At 38.0% G+C, this 21,609-nt stretch overlaps 1 protein-coding gene across 3 annotated transcripts in view; it reads left to right on the top strand.

The window, feature by feature from the left end:
- The window catches only part of NEXN (nexilin F-actin binding protein), a 47,906-nt gene that overhangs the window by 6,793 nt on the left and 19,504 nt on the right, over positions 1–21,609 (top strand). For all 3 annotated transcript variants that reach the window (XM_036257374.1, XM_036257375.1, XM_036257376.1), the window contains 4 exons: positions 16,801–16,879; positions 18,274–18,465; positions 18,666–18,744; positions 18,829–18,977. In XM_036257374.1, the coding sequence (XP_036113267.1) occupies positions 16,853–16,879; positions 18,274–18,465; positions 18,666–18,744; positions 18,829–18,977 (447 nt within the window). In that variant the 5' untranslated portion in view covers positions 16,801–16,852. Of the gene's footprint in view, positions 1–16,800; positions 16,880–18,273; positions 18,466–18,665; positions 18,745–18,828; positions 18,978–21,609 lie in introns of those variants that run through there.

The following is a 21,609-nucleotide window of genomic DNA, read 5'->3' as shown; positions in this document are numbered from 1 at the left end:
ATAGGTTCAATGAATTTCTCTTTGTCTTTAACCTTTGGCATTTTAATTATGATGTGTCTTGATGGGGGCCTCTTTGGGTTCATTTTGTTTGGAACACGCGGTGCTTCCTGGACTTGTGTGTATTTTACCTTCACCAGGTTAGGGAAGTTTTCTGTCATCATTTCTTCAGATAGGTTCTTAATCCCTTGCTCTCTCTCTTCTCCTTCTGGTATCCCTGTGATGTAGGTATTGTTATGCTTCATGTTGTCCCTAAGGTCCATTAAACTATCCTCATTAAAAAAAAATTTTTTATTGTTGACAGTATTACAGACTTTCCCTATTTCCACCCCTTTATCCCCCTCCACCCAAACCCCGCCCCACCCCAGGCCTTTACTACACTATTGTCTATGTCCCTGGGCTATGCATATATGCATATAAGTTCTTTGGTTCATCTCTTTCAGTCCTCCCTCCCCACTTCCCTCTGAGATCTGTCAGTCTGTTCCATGCTTCCATGTCTCTGGACCTATTTTGTTCATCAGTTTATTTTGTTCATTAGATTCCATATATAAGTGAGATTATGTGATATTTGTCTTTCTCTGACTGGCTTATTTCACTTACCATAATACTCTCCATGTTCATTCATGCTGTCTCAAAGGATATGAGAGCCTTATTTTTTATAGCTGCATAGCTTTCCATTTTGTAAATGTACAACAATTTTTGTATCCACTTATCTACTGATGGACGCTTGGGCTGTTTCCAGATCTTAGCTATTATAAATAATGCTGCTATGAACATAGGGATGCACATATTCTTTCTGATTGGTGTTTCGGGAATCTTAGAATATCTTCCCAGAAAAGAGGGTCACTGGGTCAAACAGCAGTTCCATTTTTGAAATTCCATGCTGTTTTTCAGAGTGGCTGCACCAATCTGCACTCTGTTCCAGCCAACAGTGTACTAGGGTGCCTTTTTCTCCACATCTTTGCCAACATTTGTTGTTTATCCTCTATTTTGCTTTTCTTTATTGATTTTAGAGAGAGCGGAAGGAAGAGGGAGAGATAGAAACATCGATGAGAGAGAGCATCAATTGGATGCCCCCTGCATGCCCCCCACAGGGTATTTGGCTCAGAACCTGGGCATGTGCCCTGACTGGGAACTGAACCAGTGACCTCAACCACTGAGCCACACCGGCTGGGCTATCTTCATTTTTAAAATTATTATTTTTAAAATATATATATATTTAAAGCATTTTATTTATTTATTTTTACTGTTGACACTATTACAGATGTTCCCCTTTATATACCTCCCTGCAGATCCCACCTCTTCCCTGGCTATCATCGCACTGTTGTCTGTGTCTCTGGTTTTTTCTTTTTGCTGCTCTGATTTGGGTGTGTTTTGCTACCTGTCTTCCAAATTGCTGATGTGATCCTCTGCTTTGTCCAACCCACTCTTTATTTTTTCCAGTATATTTTTCATTTCAGATATTGTATTCTTTAATTCTGATTTGTTGTTTTATGGTTTCCATGTCTTTTTTTCATGTTGTTGTAGTTCTGAGTTCCTTGATCATCCTTATAACCATTTTCTGAAAACTCTTATATCTAATAAATTGCTTTTCTTCATTTCACTTAGCTCTTTTTCTGGATATTTCTTCTGGTCTTTCATTTGGGACATGTTTCCTTGCCTTTCCATTTTGACTAATTCTTTGTGTTTAGTTCTATGTATTAGGTAGACCTACTGTGACTCCCAGTTTTGGTTGGGTGGCATTATGTAGTAAGTAGGTATCCTGTGGGACCCAGGGGCACAGTCTCCTTGATCACCTGAGCTGAGTGCTCCAGCAGTGTCCCTTGTGTGGGTTATGTGGGCCCTCCTGTTGTAATTGAATCCTCATTGCTATTGGTCATTTGTGCATGGGATCAACCCTCAGGCTAGCTGACTGTGAGGATCAACCCCGACCATAGTGTACGAGCTGCTATGCAGGTGATGACCACACAAAGTGGAATTTGCCTTATAGCAGGGCCTGTGCCTGTTGAAGTCTCCCTTTGGAGATACTGCTTGTGAAGCTTATTGGATTCCGCTTTGATGTTGTCTGAAGCTGGCCATGTGGTGTGTTGGTTCTGGTGCCTCTTGGGAGGGACTCTGGTGTAGGCCAATGTCAGATGCTGCCTGTGACTGGCCCTTGGCAACCTGTTTGGAGCTACAAAGCAATCCCCAGTTTGTGGCTGCCTCTGCTATGCCTGTCTGCACACAGTAAGGACCAAGCTGTGCACCAAGGCCAGCATTTACCAGCATGGGGTCCCAGGGCAAGTCAGGAAAAGTCCTAAGGCACTCCAAGATTCACCTCTGCCTGTCTCCGCTTGCCAGATGCCTGTTAGGCTCAGTCACTGAAAGTGCCTCTGGCTATACTTGAGTTGCATGAGGTAGGTTCTCAGTGAGTCACCAGGTAGGGGTGAGAGGTGTTTACCAGACTGATACAGGTTCAAACTCGGTTCCAGTGCTGGGCCAGAGGACCCTCTGCATTCCAGGGTATACTAAGTCAAGCTGCCACCACTGGGTGCTCACATGCCTTTGTGGTGGGGCAGGGTCTCAGGGACTCATCAGTGTGAGGCCAGCAGAGTTTATCAAGACCAACAGACCAAGATGTGGCCACGTGGAGGGAGCGCTCTGCATTGGTCAGGCATGCAAAGGAAAAACGGCCCCTGTCCTAGAACCACACAACTCAGTCCGCCACAGATTCTGCCAGGAGCCTGATCCCAGCAGGGTAGCCGCAGAGAGTTGGGATGGTGCGGCCAGTGGATCTCCCATGATGGGGAGGTGCCCGTCAGGCTTGAGGGAAGGTGAAGAGAATGGCCCTTGCCCCAGAACCACATAACTCAGTCTGTCCTGGATTCTGTCCAGACCTCTGCAGTGTGGAGCCACCTAGAGTCAGGAGGGTGGGGCTAGTGGATCTCCCGTGAGGGGGAGGTGCCAGTCAGATTCACAGGAAAGTGGGGGGAATGGTTCCCACTGCAAAGCCACACAACTCAGTCACTGACACCCCCTGAGCCTGCCCAGACCTCTACACCCTGACCCAGGCAGCTGACTGCTCAGCAGGGTGCAAGCTCCATAGGGTGGGGCAAGAGGGAGTCCTGAGGGTGGGGCGATTGCTTTTCCCCAGGCTGATGCCATAAGGAGGGGAGTGATCCACCCAAGAAAGGTGGTGTCTGCAGTGTGGGAGAGAGACTGGGCACAGGCATGCTGGCAGCTGTCCCTTCAGCTCTCTCCCCAGAGCCACAAACCCCTTCTCATGAGACTCTAGTCCACTCTGGCCCCCTCTGCTGGATCACAGGGTGAGTGGCTGTGAACAGATTTTGTGCATCAGCCTTTTAAGAGGGCACTCGTGTCTCTAGCAGACTCCTGTCTCTCCCTGGCAGACAGAATCCCCATCAGTTTTCACAGCCATATTATGTGGGCACCTCTTCTAGGCTCTGGTGCTCTGGACTGGGGAACCCAGCTTGGGGTTGAGACACCAGGCTTCTCAAAGAACCTCCACCGCTGAGGTATCCCTCTGGAATCTCACCTGCTACCGGTGGGAGCAGGGCCAGCCCGTTTCATGTCTCCACCTTTCCCACCAGTCTTGATATGGCTTCTGTAAATCCTTGGTCATGACTTCTCCTAAGCTCATCTTCAGTTGGTTATTCAGGTTGCTTGCTCTATATTTTAGTTGTAATTCCAGTTTGGTCCTGGGAGGAGGTGAGTGTAACTTCCACCTGCTTGCTGCCATCTTGGACCCTCTTTCTGCTCATCCCTGATAACAATTTACCTGGCTTGCCTGAGGTCTCAGACACTCAGAAAAGTGCAATTGGGCTGAATTGCAATCCTGCTGCACCTTTAAGGTGGCCAAGAACATTGCCTCTGCCTGCTCATACAGAAAAGTCACTTAATACTAGATCAAGAGAAGTCTGTGAGATTCCAGATATAAAAATCCTTTTGCTTTCAGGTCAGTGAGTATAGGAACTAAGCTGTTAAATTAATCTTCATTCAGCATTCTAAAACACAGTGAGGGAATGAGTACTCAGTCTAACTATTCCCTTTTTAGACTGAGACTTGACATGATCTGATAGAATGTTCTTTACTGTAATTCAGCAAATCTTAGAATGTAGTTTTAGAAACCCTGTGAGTCCCCAAGACCCTTTAGGGGCCCATGAGGCCCTCTTATTTCCAATTATATATCTGTGAGAGGCCATATTTTCTTTATATAGGTGCTTCAGTTAAAACAACGTACAACCACAATAGTTTTTGTGCAGAAGCAGAAATGAGAAGGTACCTGTGTTTTATTAAGCCAGATATTAAAGAGATGTACAAAAATGTTACCCTTCTCCTTTATTCAGCATAGAGAGTCCAGATCTTTCCTCTAATGTATGGTAGCTTTAAAAAAAAATCTTCACATTTATTTATATATGTAAGTTAATTTTTTGAAAACCAGTTTTCTTTGAGTGGTTACTTTAAAGTCTTCCCTAGAGAAAATAAAAGGCAAGAGATATGGGGCTTGATTCTGGGCACAGTTGTGAGGGAATGGGAGGATGTACTGTGTAGTTTTTGGGGTGTTTTGGGGAAATACATCATTGGTGAAGAAGTAGATTAAGAATTGTCTTAGGGGTGGGAAAAGGCTAAACAATATATTTTCCTACGTGAGAGGTTGAAGGAATGGGAGGAGGTAAGGGAATAGAATTTAAAGCATCATAAAGTACTTGTGTGTTATGCTGAAGTAGATGTAGCACAAAATAAATGAAACAGACTTTGTATTGTTTAAGAAAGTGGAAAACACTGATTGTTGAAGCTTGGTGATGGGTAAGAGGGGATTCATTTTAGTCTTTCGGATTTTGTATATGACTGAAATTTTCATAATAAAATATTAAATAAAATAGATCAGACTGATATGTCTAGGATGTTTAACAATACGAAACATTTTTTTTTTTTTTTTAGTTTATGTCAGATATATCTAGAAGCCTAAGTATATTTAGAGATGTCAGAGACTGCAGGAGAAAAAACATCCATGCTTAGGCTAAAGTGGAGAAAACTACCCTAACTATTATAATTAGTTTGGGGAAATACATCATTGGTGAAGAAGTAGATTAAGAATTGTCTTAGGGATGGGAAAAAGCTAATCAATATATTTTCCTACGTGAGAGGTTGAAGGAATGAGAGGAGGTAAGGGAAACCAGAGAGTTTGAGGGAACATGCAGAAGACCTAACAAGCCCAGAGGAGAATTTTATTTCTGACCCATGAAGCGCTGTGCCGTTAGTATCCTCAGACCTGGAGTGTAGACTAGAGTTAAGGAGCACAGAGATGTAGAGAGAGCAGTGATTGACTAGATAGCCTAGTGGGCCTCAGTAAAGGCAGAATCGGTGAACTGTTTACCCTATAATAAAAAGTTAAAAGCCCTGGCTGGTTTGGCTCAGTGGTAGAGTGTCGGCCTGAGGACCAAAGAGTCTTGGGTTTGATTCCTGCCAAGGGTACGTACCTGATTGTGGTTCGTCCCCAGCCCTGGTCAGGGTCGTGCGGGAGACAGTCAGTCGATGTGTGCTTCTCACATCGATGTTTCTCTCTCTCTCCTCCTCTCTCCCTCCCTCCCACTGTATCTGAAGAGATAAACAGAAAAATATCCTCAGGTGAGGATTAAAAAAAAAAAAAGAATCATGTCTAAAAGTTACTCTGGAACTTTTTAGACCTCATTTTATTAATAATGTATACTTAAAATCATTATTCTGATAATATTTATCAGTTAATAACTTTGAAGAAACTGCATTAAAACAGATTTCCTATAGCAACTGCGGTAACTTTGTCCTCACTACACTTGGGTTCTGGTACCTATTCAAAAGGTTGCAAATTCAAATGTGTTTATCAAGATTCTGGAGAAGAGAAATTGTTATAAAATGAATACTTCAAATTTTATAGCTTCCCATTTTGTAAGTTTATTAATCAAAATGATAATGATACAAGTAAATATATATATGAGTATTTTTGGCGAGCATAATTGTATGAAATTGGAGGAGGGGCTAGGGCTCTGTGCTAAATAAAGTAGCAAATTCTACATACGTTTATAGACTAGTAAGTTAAATGTTTACTAATATATGTAAAAAGTATAAAAGTGGGAGGAGATGATATAAGGAGTCAAAGATTGAATATTTGAAATCTGAGAATGTTTCCAAAAGATTAATTTAAAAATCTTCTGTAAATGTTTAATAGCAGATTTAAAAATAGAGTACAGATAGTTTATTCAGAGAATAAAAGTTGAGTCAAAGGATTGAGATCTTTTATTAGACTTCAGAATTTTGATAATTACTACATGGATATTGAAAATTTTTTCATGATGGCTTTTGAGGTTTATTTTAAAGTATAATTTATTATTCAAAAAGGTATTGGAGCTAGCACTGGATAGGAACCAATCCTCTGTAATCTTGGAAGGGAGCATAAAGTCGACCAGATGTACAGATGAAAGTCTGGGTAACAGTGAGGGAAATGCAAACTGTGGGCTGAGAATGGAAGTCATTGACCCTAGGCATCTGGCTGGAAGGTGAGGTGTGGTGTATGCTGCCTTCCAGTGCTGTATCAGATGTGGTTGATGTTGGAATCCCACCTGAGTTTGCAGACAGCAAAGCAGACTGGACCACTACAAGGCCTGTTCTAAGGCTATTGTTGAAAGTTTTTGCCAAGAAACTGTTAACACAAGAATAGTGATAACATCTATCTGTTCAATGCTGTATTTCTCAATGCCCAGCAGAGTGCCTGGCACATAGCTGATGCTTAATAAATATTTGTGTAATGAATGGTATATTCTATTTATGTCATATTCCTGTATAATGGTAATGATAATAGTCATACACGATATCCAGACACTTCTTAACCATTTATAAAGTGCTTCACCTTGAAGCTGGCGGGATTTACTTATTCAGTAATTATTATATATGTCTTCTATATGCCAGGCACATGCTAAGTGCTATAGATATAATGTTGTACAAAATATGGTCTCGCCCGGCCGGTGTGGTTCAGTGGTTGAGCGTTGACCCATGCACCAAAAGGTTGCCGGTTCAATTCCCGGTCAGGGCACATGCCCAGGTTGTGGGCCTAATCCCCAGTGGGGGGCATGCAGGAGGTGGCCGATCGATGTTCCCTTTCATCTATGTTTCTATCTCTCTTTCCCTCTCTCTTCCTGTCTCTCTAAAAATTAATAAAGAAAAAATATCTGGTCTCTGCTCTCAGAGAGCTCACATTTGGAAAAGGAGGTATTATTACCATACAGTGTGGTCAGTGCCACAATCAGAGTAAGCATGGGGCTGCTATAGAAACATAGAGGAGAGGCACCTAACCCAGGCTTGTAAAGTCAAAGGAGGCTTCCTGGAAAAGCGTGACCGTTTATCTGAACTAAAGGAAGAGTAGGAGTTAGCTAAGGGATTAAGGGGATGGGCAGAACATTAAGCTGAGGGAGCTAGCTGTGCAAAGGCTTCAGGTTGCCAGTATTTCAGTGTGGGTGGCAGAACGGGCGGGACATGTGGAGAGAGATGAGGCTAAAGAGGTCATTTCAACTACAAAGCTGTATTGAATCACAGAAGAAAAAGTGTCGAGTGAGGAATAAAGAACAAAGACTGAAACTCAGGGCAAATACATCTAAGAAGTAGAGAGGGGCAAAGAAGCCCTCAAAGGAGACAGGAAGGAATGGTCAGAGGCAGGAAAGCACAAGGAGAGGCTGGAGCTGAGCAGGGAGGGTGTCAAGAATGGAGGAGTGACCGACTGTCAGGTGTAGCAGTGAAGTGCACAAGGGGGGAACCTGTCCATTTTATTTGGCAGTGTAATGAGAAAATCATTAATATGCTTATTTTACATAAAACTGAGGTTCACAGAAATTACCTGGCTTCTCAAGACAATCCAGCTAACAAATGACCTAAACAGACATTAATCCAAATTTTCTGGCTGTAACTCCACTGCTTCTATCATCACTATCTTCTTTTTTTTTAATCCTCACTCGAGGACATTTTTCCATTTTTTTTTTCCTCAGAGTGGGAGGGATAGAGAGGAAGAGAGAGAGAGAGAGAGAGAGAGAGAGAGAGAGAGAGAGAGAGAGAAACATTGACGTGAAAGGGACACATCGAGTGGCTGCCACCCGCATGACCAGCCAGGGCCAGGGACAAACTGCAACCGAGGTACGTGCCCGTAGCAGGAACCGAACCTGGGTCTCTCGGGACCGCAGGCCGACGCTCTAACCGCTGAGCCAAACTGGCCAGGGCTCATCACTATCTTCTTAATGTGTTTAAAAAGTCAACAATTAATGGAGAAATTATTAATAGACTATATGTATAATTCTGAATGTTTTGCTACAAAGGTCCTTAATCAACAAAAGTTGGACAATTTCAAATTATCTTGAATTAATTTTTTATCAAATTAAAAAATGCAAAGGTTTGTAAATTTTTGCATGAGAGGTTTATGAAAGGTTATGACAAGATTGAACCTGTATGTGTCATTTATTCTGATTTTTTATTTCATAATACACATTCCACCACAAATAATTATGGTCATTTCTACATCGAGCTGCTATTATGTAGTCCAAGGTATGGTCCCTAGTTGGTTGATACAAGAGAGGGAGGCACCTTTGGCACAGTGGGATGTGAGTGTGCCCTTCTGGGGGAAAGAGCATGAGTGTTTAGGAACTGGGGAGGGTGAGAGAGGGAAGCAGAAGACAGAAAAGAGAGGATTTAAGGGAACTGAACATTTTCAGCTGCAGTTCAGAGAGCATACGGCCCCATTCCTTGACTGCAGGTCAGAGTCTGACTCCTTTCCACAAAATCTCCCATGATGAATGTATGACTTAGTGTTGAGATTCACTAACATGTATGACATTCAGCTCATTTTTTAACATTTCAGAGCCCACGTCATGACTGTTGGAGTCAGTTAATACTTTTTAAAAAGCCTTCATAAAACTAGGATTCTCACTGCCATTATATAACTAAAAGAGAATTTAGTTGCTCTAGGAGTACTGAATGTTAAATGATGTTAAATCATGTTCCGTTCTGTTCAGTAATGTTCTGTTAGATAAGGAATTCAGACACCTTCTGTACTTTTGGCAATTTAACAGAATGATGAGATATATCAGTGTTTTTCCTAATCAAGAGAATGACATATGTGTGAATACTGTTACTTGATTCTTCACTGTCATATTTACAGCAATAGGCGTGCTACTGGCATGTCACTGACTTGGGTTCTTTTTTTTTTATCCTCACCCGAGGACATTTTCTCATTTTTTTGTTCAGGTAGAGTGGGAGGGAGAGAGAGGAACAGAGAGAGAGAGAGAGAAACATCGATGTGAAAGGAACACATCGAGTGGCTGCCACCGCACGACCAACCAGGACCGGGGACAAACTGCAACCGAGGCACGCGCCCCCAGCGGGAACCGAACCCGGGTCTCTCAGGACCGCAGGTCGACGCTCTAACCGCTGAGCCAAACCGGCCAGGGCACTGACTTGGGTTCTTTAATAATCAGAGACCAAAAGCAGCCCCTAACTTGATCAAGCATGAATAACTTCACTAAATGACTTCTAAACCACAACCATTGAGATGGCGGCATTGCATTTTGTATTAGAATCATTTGAAAACCTAACTCTGTGTTCTGAGTAACTCCAAGTAATTCTAAGAGAATGACTTCTAGCATGTATCGATTTAAAAGGTAATAAAGTAGTTTGTTTATTTTTAAAAATATTTTTTCTTTATTGATTTTAGATAGAGAGGAAGGGAGAAGGAGAGAGAGATGGAAACACCGATGAGAGAGGACATCGATTGGTGGCCTTCTGCAGGCCCCCCCACTGGGGGTTGGGCCCACATGTGCCCTGACTGGGAATTGAACTGGCAACCTCTTAGTGCACGGGTCGACACTCAACCACGGAGCCACACCAGCTGGGCAGGAAATTAAGTAGTTTAAATAAAAACTGTGCTGCTGACCTGGGGTAAAATATCTGTTTCTTAGTTACCCATCACCATGTTCTGCTGCCAGTTGCCCGCTAAAGAGGACAAATTCACTACATATGGAGAATACTATCAATCATGCCTTTTTGGCTTCCAACATGTTTCTATTGCTTAGAATTGTGGCTCTCAAATGATTGGATCAAAGGTTCTGTTGATTACACTAGTAGGTAAAACCTTACAAACTAGTTGGTATTCCCCACCCACGCCCCCACCGCCACTACTCACACCAGCTGTACCGCCTTCTTGGCATCATCCTAATGCAGTGGTCAGAACACAGACTGCAGACGGACCCTGCCTGTTGTTATCCTGTGCTCACCACTCACTCATTGTGTGGTCTTAGGCAAGTCACTTGATTTTTCTGTCTCAGATCTCCCGGCTGTAATAATTCACAGAAGACTTCAAATCTGTCTTCAAGTCCTATTAGATAAACTCTAAAACATTATTCTTGTACTAATATTTTAATAATTTTTATATTTAAATATATATTTGAGACAGGGTTTAATAATAGAATTTCCTTAGAGAGTTATTGCGAGGAGTAAACCAAATAATGCTTGTTAACTACTTGGCTCATTACCTGGAACACAGTAAAGGCTTAATAAATGTTAGCTTGAATTATTTTCATCATTAATATTTTTCATATTGTGATCGAGGGGTGTGTTAGTGAGATATTAGGTTTAGATTAGACAATACAATCAGTGACTGGAATAGAGTTCTTTCCTGTGAAGTTAACAAACCAAATATAGTCAAATTTATACTTTTAACCTTGGTTTAGCACAGAAAGACAACTGAGTTAACAATTGAAATACATTGTTGTTTCTATCAGGCAGAGACACATGTTTTAAAAATTATTCATAGCCCTGTCCAGTGTGGCTCAATGTTTAGAGTGTCAGCCCGCACAGAAGGGTCTTGGGTTCAATTCCTGATCAAGGGCTTGCATCTGGGTGGCAGGTTCGATTCCCGGCCCTGGTTGGGGCATGTGTGGGAGGCGTCCAATCAGTGTGTGTCTCTCACATCAGTGTTTCTCTGTTTCTCTCTCGCTCTCTCTCCCTGTCCCTCTCTTCCTTCCACTCCCTTTAAAAATCAACGGAAAAAATATGTTCGGATGAGGATTAACCAAAAAAAAATTATTTATAAAGGAATCCAAAAGTGTTTATCTGCTTGATTTTGAAATTATTTTCTCCAACGTAAAACTATTTAAGAGATACGAATCTTTTTGGTTTGTAATGTACTCCTTAAAAAACAATTCCATAATACAAAAAGCTAATAAACTTACTTTGCTAAAACTTTTTTATCCTCAAAATGTAGAGCAGAGCAAACTGTCAGGAAAAGATCAGTTTGCTTATATTTTAGCCAAAAAGTTAAGTTTTAGTACTGTTCAAATTTTCACAGACTTTCAACATGAGAACTTAGAATACTGAAATGACATTTAAAGAACTATTCTAAGTGGTTGTACTCAGTTTTAAAAATCAATCTTATTTCATTCTGATTCTATAAATAAATCAAGATATAATTTGAAGATTAAAAAAAAAAAATAGATGAAGAGAGCTAGCTGATTCACTTACTCTCCTGACTCTTCTTGACAGGCTCGTTCCTCACTGTCACCAAGTCACACCATTTTCTCTCATTTTACCCGGGGAAAAAAATACTCTTGAAGTTCACTCTGGCTAATTAATTCAGCTAAAGTTATCAAATCCCATAATCCCATATGAGATTACTCACATTTTCTGTATACCCTTTGGTATTACTCTTTTAAATTACAAATAATATGGTAATGTATGTTAATATGTTAATGTATGTTCACTTGCAGGGAAATGTAGGTTTTTACTGAAGAGGGTACATTGGAGTGAGGGAGACCATGAGTAATGAAATGAATCAAAATTATTGATACCTTCTAATGTTAGGTATCATTCTAGAGTCTTTACATATCTTATCTCGTCTACTCCTAACTAGGAAGCAATAACATTGGAATTTGGAATTAGGTCTGATTATCAAATTGTAGTAATCAAAATGTGAGGTGAAGGCTTGTAGTCATATGGGGGCAGCATTCACATCAACAATCTACTAAAATGTCGGAGTTATAGAAAAATGAACCAGAAATAACTCTAAGGTTTGAGAAAATAACAAATAGCCATTCTATCATATATGATATAGCCATTCTATCATATATGATATGATAGAATGGCTATTTGTTAGTTTTATCTCAGGCACATAGAAGTAGTTAACTCATAAACCTTGATTAATGACACACTGTCATCTGAGCATGGCCTGCTTTTTTTAGTAATTGTTGTTACTAACGTAAAAACACCCACCGACCTGTTGACCTACAACAGTTAGGATCTTGCTAATAGTTACATGGAATTAAGACCCACTCACCCCCATCGTATTGTCTTCTCCCACAAAGAAAACTTTAGTCTCCAGATGGATTCACTGGGAAATTCTTAAAAACATTTGAGGAAAAAATAATACCAATTCTGCATGCACTCTTACAAAAAATTAAAGAAGAGAAAATACTTCCCAGCTCCTTCAGTGAGAGAAGTATTGCTCTGTTAACAAAAGCAGGTATTACAAGAAAATAAAACTACAGACTAATATCCCTCATAAACATGGATGCACAACTCCTTAACAAAATTTTATCAAGTTCAGTCTGTCAGTATGTCAGAAGGATAATGCATCATGATCAAATGAAGTTTATCCTAGGATTGGAAAGCTGATTTAACATTTGAAAATAAATAATTTCACCATAATAAAAATAAAAGCTTTATGATTATCATAATAGACATAGAAAAAGCATTAAATTCAACATCCATTCCTGAAATTACCACAATACAAATAGAAAGGAACTTTATCTTATATAGAGCATCTAAGGAGAAATCTGTAGCTAAAATCATATTTAATGGTAAGAACATTTTTCTCCTGAGATCAGGACAAGGCAAAGAAGTCTGCTCTGATAACTTCTATTTAACACTGTCCGGGAAATTCTAGCTATTACAATCATGCCAGAAAAAAGAAATAAAAGACATCCAGATTGCAGAGGAAAAAAGATGATATAATAGTCTATGCAGAAAATCTGATGGAATAAAAAAAATAAAATTTATAATTTACTTTAGCATGGTAGCAGGATATAAGGTCAGAATACAAAAATGAATTATGTATTTATATACTAGCAATAGACATTATCAATTGAAATCTAAAACAACATGATTTACAATAGCATCAACAAAAATGAACTTATTTAGGGATAAATCTCACAGAAAATATGGAAGACTGCACACTAAATGGTACAAAACATTTCTGAGAAAAAATTATGGAAGATATAAATAAATGGATCAGAAGTGTTCATGGATCAGAAGATTCAATATTATCAAGATGTTAGTTCTTCCAAAATGTATCTACGGATTCAGTCCTAATAAAAATCTCAGCAGGTATTTTTACAGAAATTGAAAATATAATTCTAAAATTCATACAGAAATGCAAAAAACTTAGAATAACCAAAAGAACTTTGCAGAAGAACAAAGAGTTACACTATCTTTGTCATGCCATTATAAAGCACACTAATCAAGACTATAAGGTACACTAATCAAGGCATAGTGATGATAGTTAAAAAAAAGAAAATGGTGTGGTATTGGCATTCAGAGAGACCAGCAGATTAATGGAACAGAATAGATGTCCAGAAACAGACTCACACATACATGGTTAATTTTATTTTTGACAAAAAAATCAAATGCAAAAGCTTTTCAGTGGAGAAAAGATACTTTTTTTTTTCTTCAATAAATAGTTCTGGAAAAATTGTTATCCATATGAAAAAAAAAGTAAACTTGCACCATATACAACAAGGAACTCAAAATGGATCAAAGACCTATATGCATAAACCTAAAACTATAAAACTTCTAGGAAAAAAATGGATCAGTTGTGATTATAGATTAGGCCAGTGCAACACCCAAGCACAAACAATAAAAGTAAATATTGCTGTAATATAAGGAAGAACTTATGTTCTTAAAAGGACAGTTTAAAAAAATGGAAAGAGACCTGGGAGGCAAGAGCAGGGTGGAGGGGGACAATGGGGGGTGGGGGGGGCGGGGACATCTTTAATATTTTCAATAATAAAGATACAGTTTTTAAAAAAGGAAAATGAAAGGATAAGGTAAAGACTGGGAGAAAAATTTTTGCAAGTCATATATCTAATATAGATCTTGTATCCAGAATATATAAAGTATTTACAAAACTTAAAATGGAAAAATAAATAACCCAGTGAAAAAATGGGCAAAAGATTTGAATTGATACTTCCACCAAAGAATTTTTACAGATAAGTCCTGGCTGGTTTCACTCAGCAGTTAGAGCAGCGGCCCGCAGACCAGAGAGTCCCGGGTTCGGTTCCTGCTAAGGGCACGTACTTGGTTGCAGTTTGTCCCCGGCCCTGGTTGGGGTGGTGTGGGTGGCAACCACTCGATGTGTCTCTCTCACATCGATGTTTCTCTCTCTCTCTCTTCCTTCCTCACTCCCTCCCACTCTATCTGATATGCAAAAAAATCTAAATGCAAAAAAAGAAAAAAAAAACAGAAGAATTTTTACAGATAGAAAAAGAACATATGGAAAGATGTTCAATACCGTTAGTTACAAGGGAAATGTAAATTAAAACCATAATGTGATGTCATTACACACCTTTAGAATGTCTAGTATTAAGAAGACCATGCTGGGTGTTGGTGAAGATGTAGAGAAAGTATAACTCTCATACACTATTGATGGGAAGATGAAATGGTACAAACACTTAAAAAATAGTTTGGCAGTTTCTTAAAAGGTTAAACATACGTCTGTTGCAAGGCCTAGCAATTACACTTTATTTACCCAAGAGAAACAAAAAAGCACATATCTACAGAAAGACTTGTACATGGATATTCATAGCAGCTTTATTTGTAATAGTCAGTAATTGGAAACAACCCTGATATTCATCAGATGAATGGTTAACAAGTTGTGGTACATAACAATAGTCAGTAATAAAAAGTAATAAACTATTGATGTATGCAACAACATGGATGAACCTCAAAATAATTATGCTGGGTGGAAGGAGCCAGACAATAAAGTTCATACCATATGATTCCATTTATATGCGCCTGAGCATGCGGGTGGGAGGCAGGAAGAGGGGGGAGGCAAGGGGTCTCAGAAAACATTTGGGGGTAATGTAATTATTCATTTTCTTGATTGTGGTGATGGTGTCATGGATACATACATATGTCAGAACTTACCAAATTGTTCACTTTAATAAAGTGTAGTTTGTGGGAAGGAGGGGGGGTGGGTCACTGGGGAAAAGTGGACATCTGTAATACTTTCAACAATAAAAAAAATAAAATAAAAGTGTAGTTTATTGTATGTCAATTATAGCTTAGTAAAGCTGTTTTTATTTTATTTTATTTTATTTTTATTTTCTTATTTTTTATTCTCACCTGAGGACATTTTTTCATTTTTTGTTCAGATAGAGTGGGAGGGAGAGAGAGGAAGAGAGAGAGAGAGAAACATCGACGTGAAAGGTAAACATCGAGTGGCTGTCACCCGCACGACCCAACCAGGGCTGGGGACAAACTGCAACCGAGGTACATGCCCTTAGCGGGAACAGAACCCCGGTCCCTCCGGAACTCAGGCCGACGTTCTAATCGCTGAGCCAAACCGGCCAGGGCTGTTTTTATTTTATTTTAAAGTCAATAAATAAATTACAATAGCCCTGGCCAGTTTGGCTCAGCGGTTAGAGCGTCGGCCTGCGGTCCCGAGAGACCCGGGTTCGGTTCCCGCTAAGGGCATGTACCTCGGTTGCAGTTTGTCCCCGGCTCTGGTCAGTCGTGCGGGTGGCAGCCACTCGATGTGTCCCTTCACGTCGATGTTTCTCTCTCTCTCTGTTCCTCTCTCCCCCTCCTACTCTACCTGAACAAAAAATGGAAAAATGTCCTCGGGTGAGGATAAAAAAATAAATAAATAAATACAATAAAACTCTAAAAAGTATTCAATTAACCCAGAAGTAGGCAAGAAAAGAGTAGTAAAGGAATAAAAAAAAGAGGGGGCAAATAGAAATAAGTGGTAATTATTTATATAAATAATTACATTAAATGTTAATAGACTAAACACTGTGATGAAAAGATATTATCGGAATTGATTTTTTTTTAAAAAAAGCAATGTCCATTTATATGCTGTGTCCAAAAGATGTACTTCACATGAAAAGACAGAGATAGGTTGAAAATAAATGGCTAGAAAATTGTATACCATGCAAACTAAACTTAAGAAAGTTGATGTGGCTGTTTTAATATTAGATAAGTTCAAGGCAATGAGATAAGAGAGGGAAATTTCATAGTGATGAAGGGGTCAATTCAAACAGAAGATAATACAATTGTAATGTATATGCACTTAAAAGAGTTTGAAATTACAAGAGACAAATGACAGAATTAAAAGAAGAAAGACAATCCTACATATTTGAAAACTGATAAATCTAGGCAAAAAAAAAAGTGAAGACAGAAATTTAACAAGATCAACCACCTTGACCTGGTTGGTATTTATAGAATAATACAACTAGTAATTGCAAAATACAAATTCTTTGCAAGTGCACTAGATACATTCACGAGCTATTTTAGGTCATCGACTTACAAAGATCTTTTAATATCATGCATCTTGTACCTTCTATGCCCTAAATCTTGAGAAAAGAAGCTGAGGGTTATCACAACTTAGTACTTCTTGGATAATGTCAGTATTTCCTAAGGCACAATTAATACGCTATGAATATTTACAAAAATGCATAGCATGTTTTTAAATTAAATCATTAAAAGTTCTTATTCAATACTATCATATTTTTTCAGGTGCAGAAATATACAAAGCTTCATAATCACTCTAGGACCACATAGAGCAAACATGAATGATATTTCCCAAAAGGCTGAGGTAAGTCTCAAGAGTTAAAAAATAATGGGGGGAACATAAGGCTAACTGGAGAATTACTGAAAGGTCATATTGAGAAGTTATCATAATAATAGTGTCGAGATATAAATCATAAGAAATCCAGAGGCTAGTCTTGGGTGCTGTAGTTCACTTGGGTTCTAAATTAGGAATCATGATTATTAAATATGTGAATGATGGTGAAGTGGATGTGATGGGCAGCATCTTCAGTAGAGTTTTAACATCTTGGTAAGTCTTAGAAATTATTTTTTCAATATTAAAGAAACGGATTTGCCGTGTACTCTTGGGAGACAGCGGTGACTCACTCTCAGGTGAGGATCCTGATAAGCATTTCCTCCAGCAGCTGCAATGAGATGTCCTTTGGCCATTTCTGGTTCTTGGCTGTAGGTACCTCCGGAGAGTTGTAGTAAAAAGAGCTCACCCCAAAGTTTTGTGACACCCCAAAGTTAATCAACTTTTAAAAAAACCTTAAGTGGCTAGTGACACCATATGCGGATAAGAGGCTGGGTATGCCACAGATCAATTAAGCAACTTGCCATTACTAGGAGAAAGGGTTTGGTGTTCTGAGATGCTGAAGCTTTATGCACTGTAACTTCTTTTAGAGATCAGCTTAATTTTCAAAAATGATGAAAATAATGTGCTTTCCAGGTTTTATAGTGGAGGAAAATAATTTCTCTGGTGTTTTACCAGATTTCTCCTTCTTTGGGAAGCTTTTTGGCCATTCAGGAATTTTCCTCTTAGAGCTCATCCTACTTGGAATGATACAGCTTTCTTACACATTTTTGATGTTGGTTTATAGAAGTTCTGGATGGACAGTAATGATACAAGTCACTGCATATGCACCATGACCCTGGCACACCTCAGGCACAAATGAGAATTAGAGGACCGGGCTTCAGCTCTGCTCATGTTAGATATGGAAACAAGCAAGAACGTTAATGTGTGAATTAGGCTTTGCACTTTAAAGCCTAAACTTTCTATTTATTTTCAACTTCATCTAATTTATTGAAATTAGTCTAGGTATCTTTTAAGCAAGTGATGGGAGTAGGATGTTAAAATACAGGTTGTTTTAAATTAGAATCCAGTATTCAATTTTTATATTTTCCTAGCCCTCAGCTTCAGTAGAATGCACTCACAAAATGGAACTTCTACACAATCTATTAATAAAAATTTTACTCTCATATTTTCTGTAATTTTCTTTTTTTATACTTAGACTTCAGAAAGTATATAATCAGATTCTAATGGTTCAAATAAAGGTTTCAAACTCATTTCTATTTCCTGTTTCAACAATTATTTCTTGTGTGGTTTATTCTGATCTATCTTTACCTGATTTCTATCTATCTTTTTTAAAACTTTCTTCTCTTTATTTTCTTCTAATGAAGATTCTGCTTTCTTCATCTAAACCTGTCCCAAAAACCTATGTGCCAAAACTTGGCAAAGGTGATGTAAAGGATAAGTTTGAAGCCATGCAGAAAGCCAGGGAAGAAAGAAATCAAAGGAGATCTAGAGACGAAAAGCAAAGAAGAAAAGAACAATATATTAGAGAGAGAGAATGGAACAGGAGGAAGCAGGAGGTTATTTTATTTTATTTTATTCTTGTGCAAATATTCATTTTTATGCTCTTAATTTACAGTTCATTATTCACATTAACATGTTTCATATTAACTATAATTAAAATAATTTTCTGTATTTAAAAACGAATTTCCAACTCTGCATATAATGTGGTTTAGTCTCAATCTGTGACATGTTCATATTAATTTATTTAACCATCTAGATTAAAGAAATGCTTGCTTCTGATGAGGAGACAGAGTTATCTTCTAAAGTAGAAAAAGCTTATGTTCCAAAGCTAACAGGTAAGAAATTTGAAGGGTAAACTGTAAATAAAATGGTAAAAAAAGAAAAGAGCAAAATATAAAGCCTGTTTTGTATATTCTCAGGAACTGTTAAAGGTCGATTTGCCGAAATGGAGAAACAAAGACAAGAGGAACAACGGAAGAGAACAGAGGAGGAACGGAAGCGCAGAATTGAGCAGGATATGTTAGAAAAGAGGAAGATACAACGTGAATTAGCAAAAAGGGCTGAGCAGGTATACACTAATAATTAAGCTTCAGAAACTACTTTTACAGAGTAAAACTATTCTTTATTTTGCCTAATTAAAATATTTTAATGTAACATGAACCTGTTAAATAGCAGCTAACTTGAAAACAAGATCTTAAGCACAAATATTTAATATCAAATGCCTAAAAGGATACAGGCAGAATGTAGTTTAATGCTGAATACTGAGGTGACTTTTGTTATATACCATCTCATCATTCTATCCACATTCCTTACACTGTCCAAAGTGTTTCTTTTTCTTGACATGTTAGAGGATTGTATAAAGATATTAAACAATTTTGCTCTGGCCGGTGTAGCTCAGTTGGTTGGATCATCATCTGGTACACTGAAAAGTCTCAGGTTCAATTCCTGGTCAGGGCACATACACAGGTTTCTGGTTTGATCCGGTCAGGCGTGTACTGGAGGCAACCAATTCATGTTTCACTCTCACATCAATGTTTCTCTCTCTCTCTCTCTCTCTCTCTCTCTCTCTCTCTCTCTCTCTCTCTTCCTCTCTCTCTCCTTCCCTCTCTCTCTCTAAAATCAATAAAAGCATGTCCTCTGGTGAGGATTTAAAAAGAAAAAGTAAGGCAATTTCACACATATATAAACTACATGCACTTACTAAAATATTGGTCTTTTAATAGCAATCAATAAATACTTGGTTATCATCAAACACTAAGGCATAATTAGCATATCTTTCTACTCAAGAATTTGAAACCAATTAAATCACATTTTATTTAATAATGGTATTATTCACTAGTTTAATTTTATTTTTTTTAAGTTGGGGATGGTAATAGGAGAGAAGAGCAAAATGTGATAGTCATTTCCTTTGTATAACTGATGCCCATAGCCACAAAGGACACATTAGAATTAAAATATTATTACTGTGATTTTATATAGTCTTAACTCAGAGCACGAGAACTAAGAGGCTGGTAAGTATTGTTGAAATACTCAAGAATCTGATATCATTTTCAGAGAAAGTTAATCTCTCAATTATTAATGATTATAATGATATAGAAACTTACAGTTCTAATAGTCATAATTATATTTTAAATAAAAACCACTGATCACAAAAATTTCTTTAATATATTGATATTTGTTTTACATTATGAATAATCTATAGTCATAGAGTTGAAAAGATGACAGAAGAAAGTCGTGTTGTTTATGTGCTTCAACCTTATCTACATTGGAAGATCAAAGGAGATGATCAGTGTTTTGAGCTTTATGAGATAATAATGGTATCTATCTCCTAGAGTAGTAAGAAAGATTACGTGAGTTAATAAATGCAAAGCATTAGACACTTAGAACAGTGTCTCATATAGAATAGTAAGCTACACATACTTAATGTTTAACCTAAATAATAATATAGGTAGATAAAATGTTATGGGACCATTTTAGTTTCTCCTCTCATCAATATTTTAACAAATATTGTAACATAGTCTTTACAGTATATTGTCTCTTTAAAAAACATTTTAATTGTGACATTGTATTTGGCTTTTTTGTGTGTGTGCCTATTCTTTAAGTGCCTTCGATCTATCTGCTATGTTCCTTTCGGCTTCCGCTACCTTTCTAAAAAGAAAAGTGACGAAGAAAGCAAAGCATATGCCATACTTGCATGTCAAAGAAATTTATTTATCCAAACGTTGCAAATAACCACTTCTGTGGCACCAAATAACTTCTTGCATGGTGGCGAACAATGACGTATGCCAGATGAATTATAAACAATAACTGAAAATTCTATTTTCTATGACCATGTACCTCTTCATCTGAGGAAAGGATGGTACACAGTTTACCTCTGCCACCTCCAGTCGTCCAAGTGTAGTATACTTTTTACAATGAAATTTCACAAGGGAATAAAATTATAACAAATATTATAAATTATAAAGATAACATATATAACTATATTTAAATTTATTTATAATATGTTATAAGATAATTAAATATATAATTAAAATACATGGTGTTTGGCAGCAAATAGTGGATATGTACATGGGTGTAGTCTACTTCTTTTAAGTCTGCTGTCCCTTTTCAAAAAAGCACTGATTACTCACTAGATTTTAAGACCCATCACAACGCCAGGTACTGAATAGGTAGGTAGTGGTTTCACAAAGGAAACTATGTATATGTTGAAGAGGTGAGTTTGAACATGATGAATACTTAGGATATTCATAGAGAGATGGAAATAAAATATAATCATGACCACTTTAGTAACCCTTGATACTACATGGCAGGGTGCCGAGAATATTGGTTCATGAAATTTTGTGCCTCTTAAATTATTTGAGAATATTTAGGTAGAACAAAATAAACTATTAATAGCAGTTTTATCTTGAAAATATAGAAAGTCTAATTTTAAGTCCTAATTAAGTACATTTTCTGCTCAAATCTAATAAAATTTAATCTATCTTTGAATATAAGTCAAGTATGACATAGATAGTCAAGAGTCTTAATGTTTGTTTGAAAACTCCACTTATACATGTCCATATTCAAGAATGCTATAGCCCTGGCCAGGTAGCTTAGTTGGTTAGAGTGTCGTCCCGATATGCAAGGTTTCGGGTTCAATTCCTGGTCTGGGCACATACAACCATTGAATGCATAAATGAGTGGAACAACAAATTGATGTT

The sequence above is a fragment of the Molossus molossus genome, unplaced genomic scaffold (assembly GCF_014108415.1).
Source record: "Molossus molossus isolate mMolMol1 unplaced genomic scaffold, mMolMol1.p scaffold_m16_p_12, whole genome shotgun sequence".
Lineage (NCBI taxonomy): Eukaryota > Metazoa > Chordata > Mammalia > Chiroptera > Molossidae > Molossus > Molossus molossus.
This window is presented reverse-complemented; position numbering and strand designations above follow the sequence as displayed.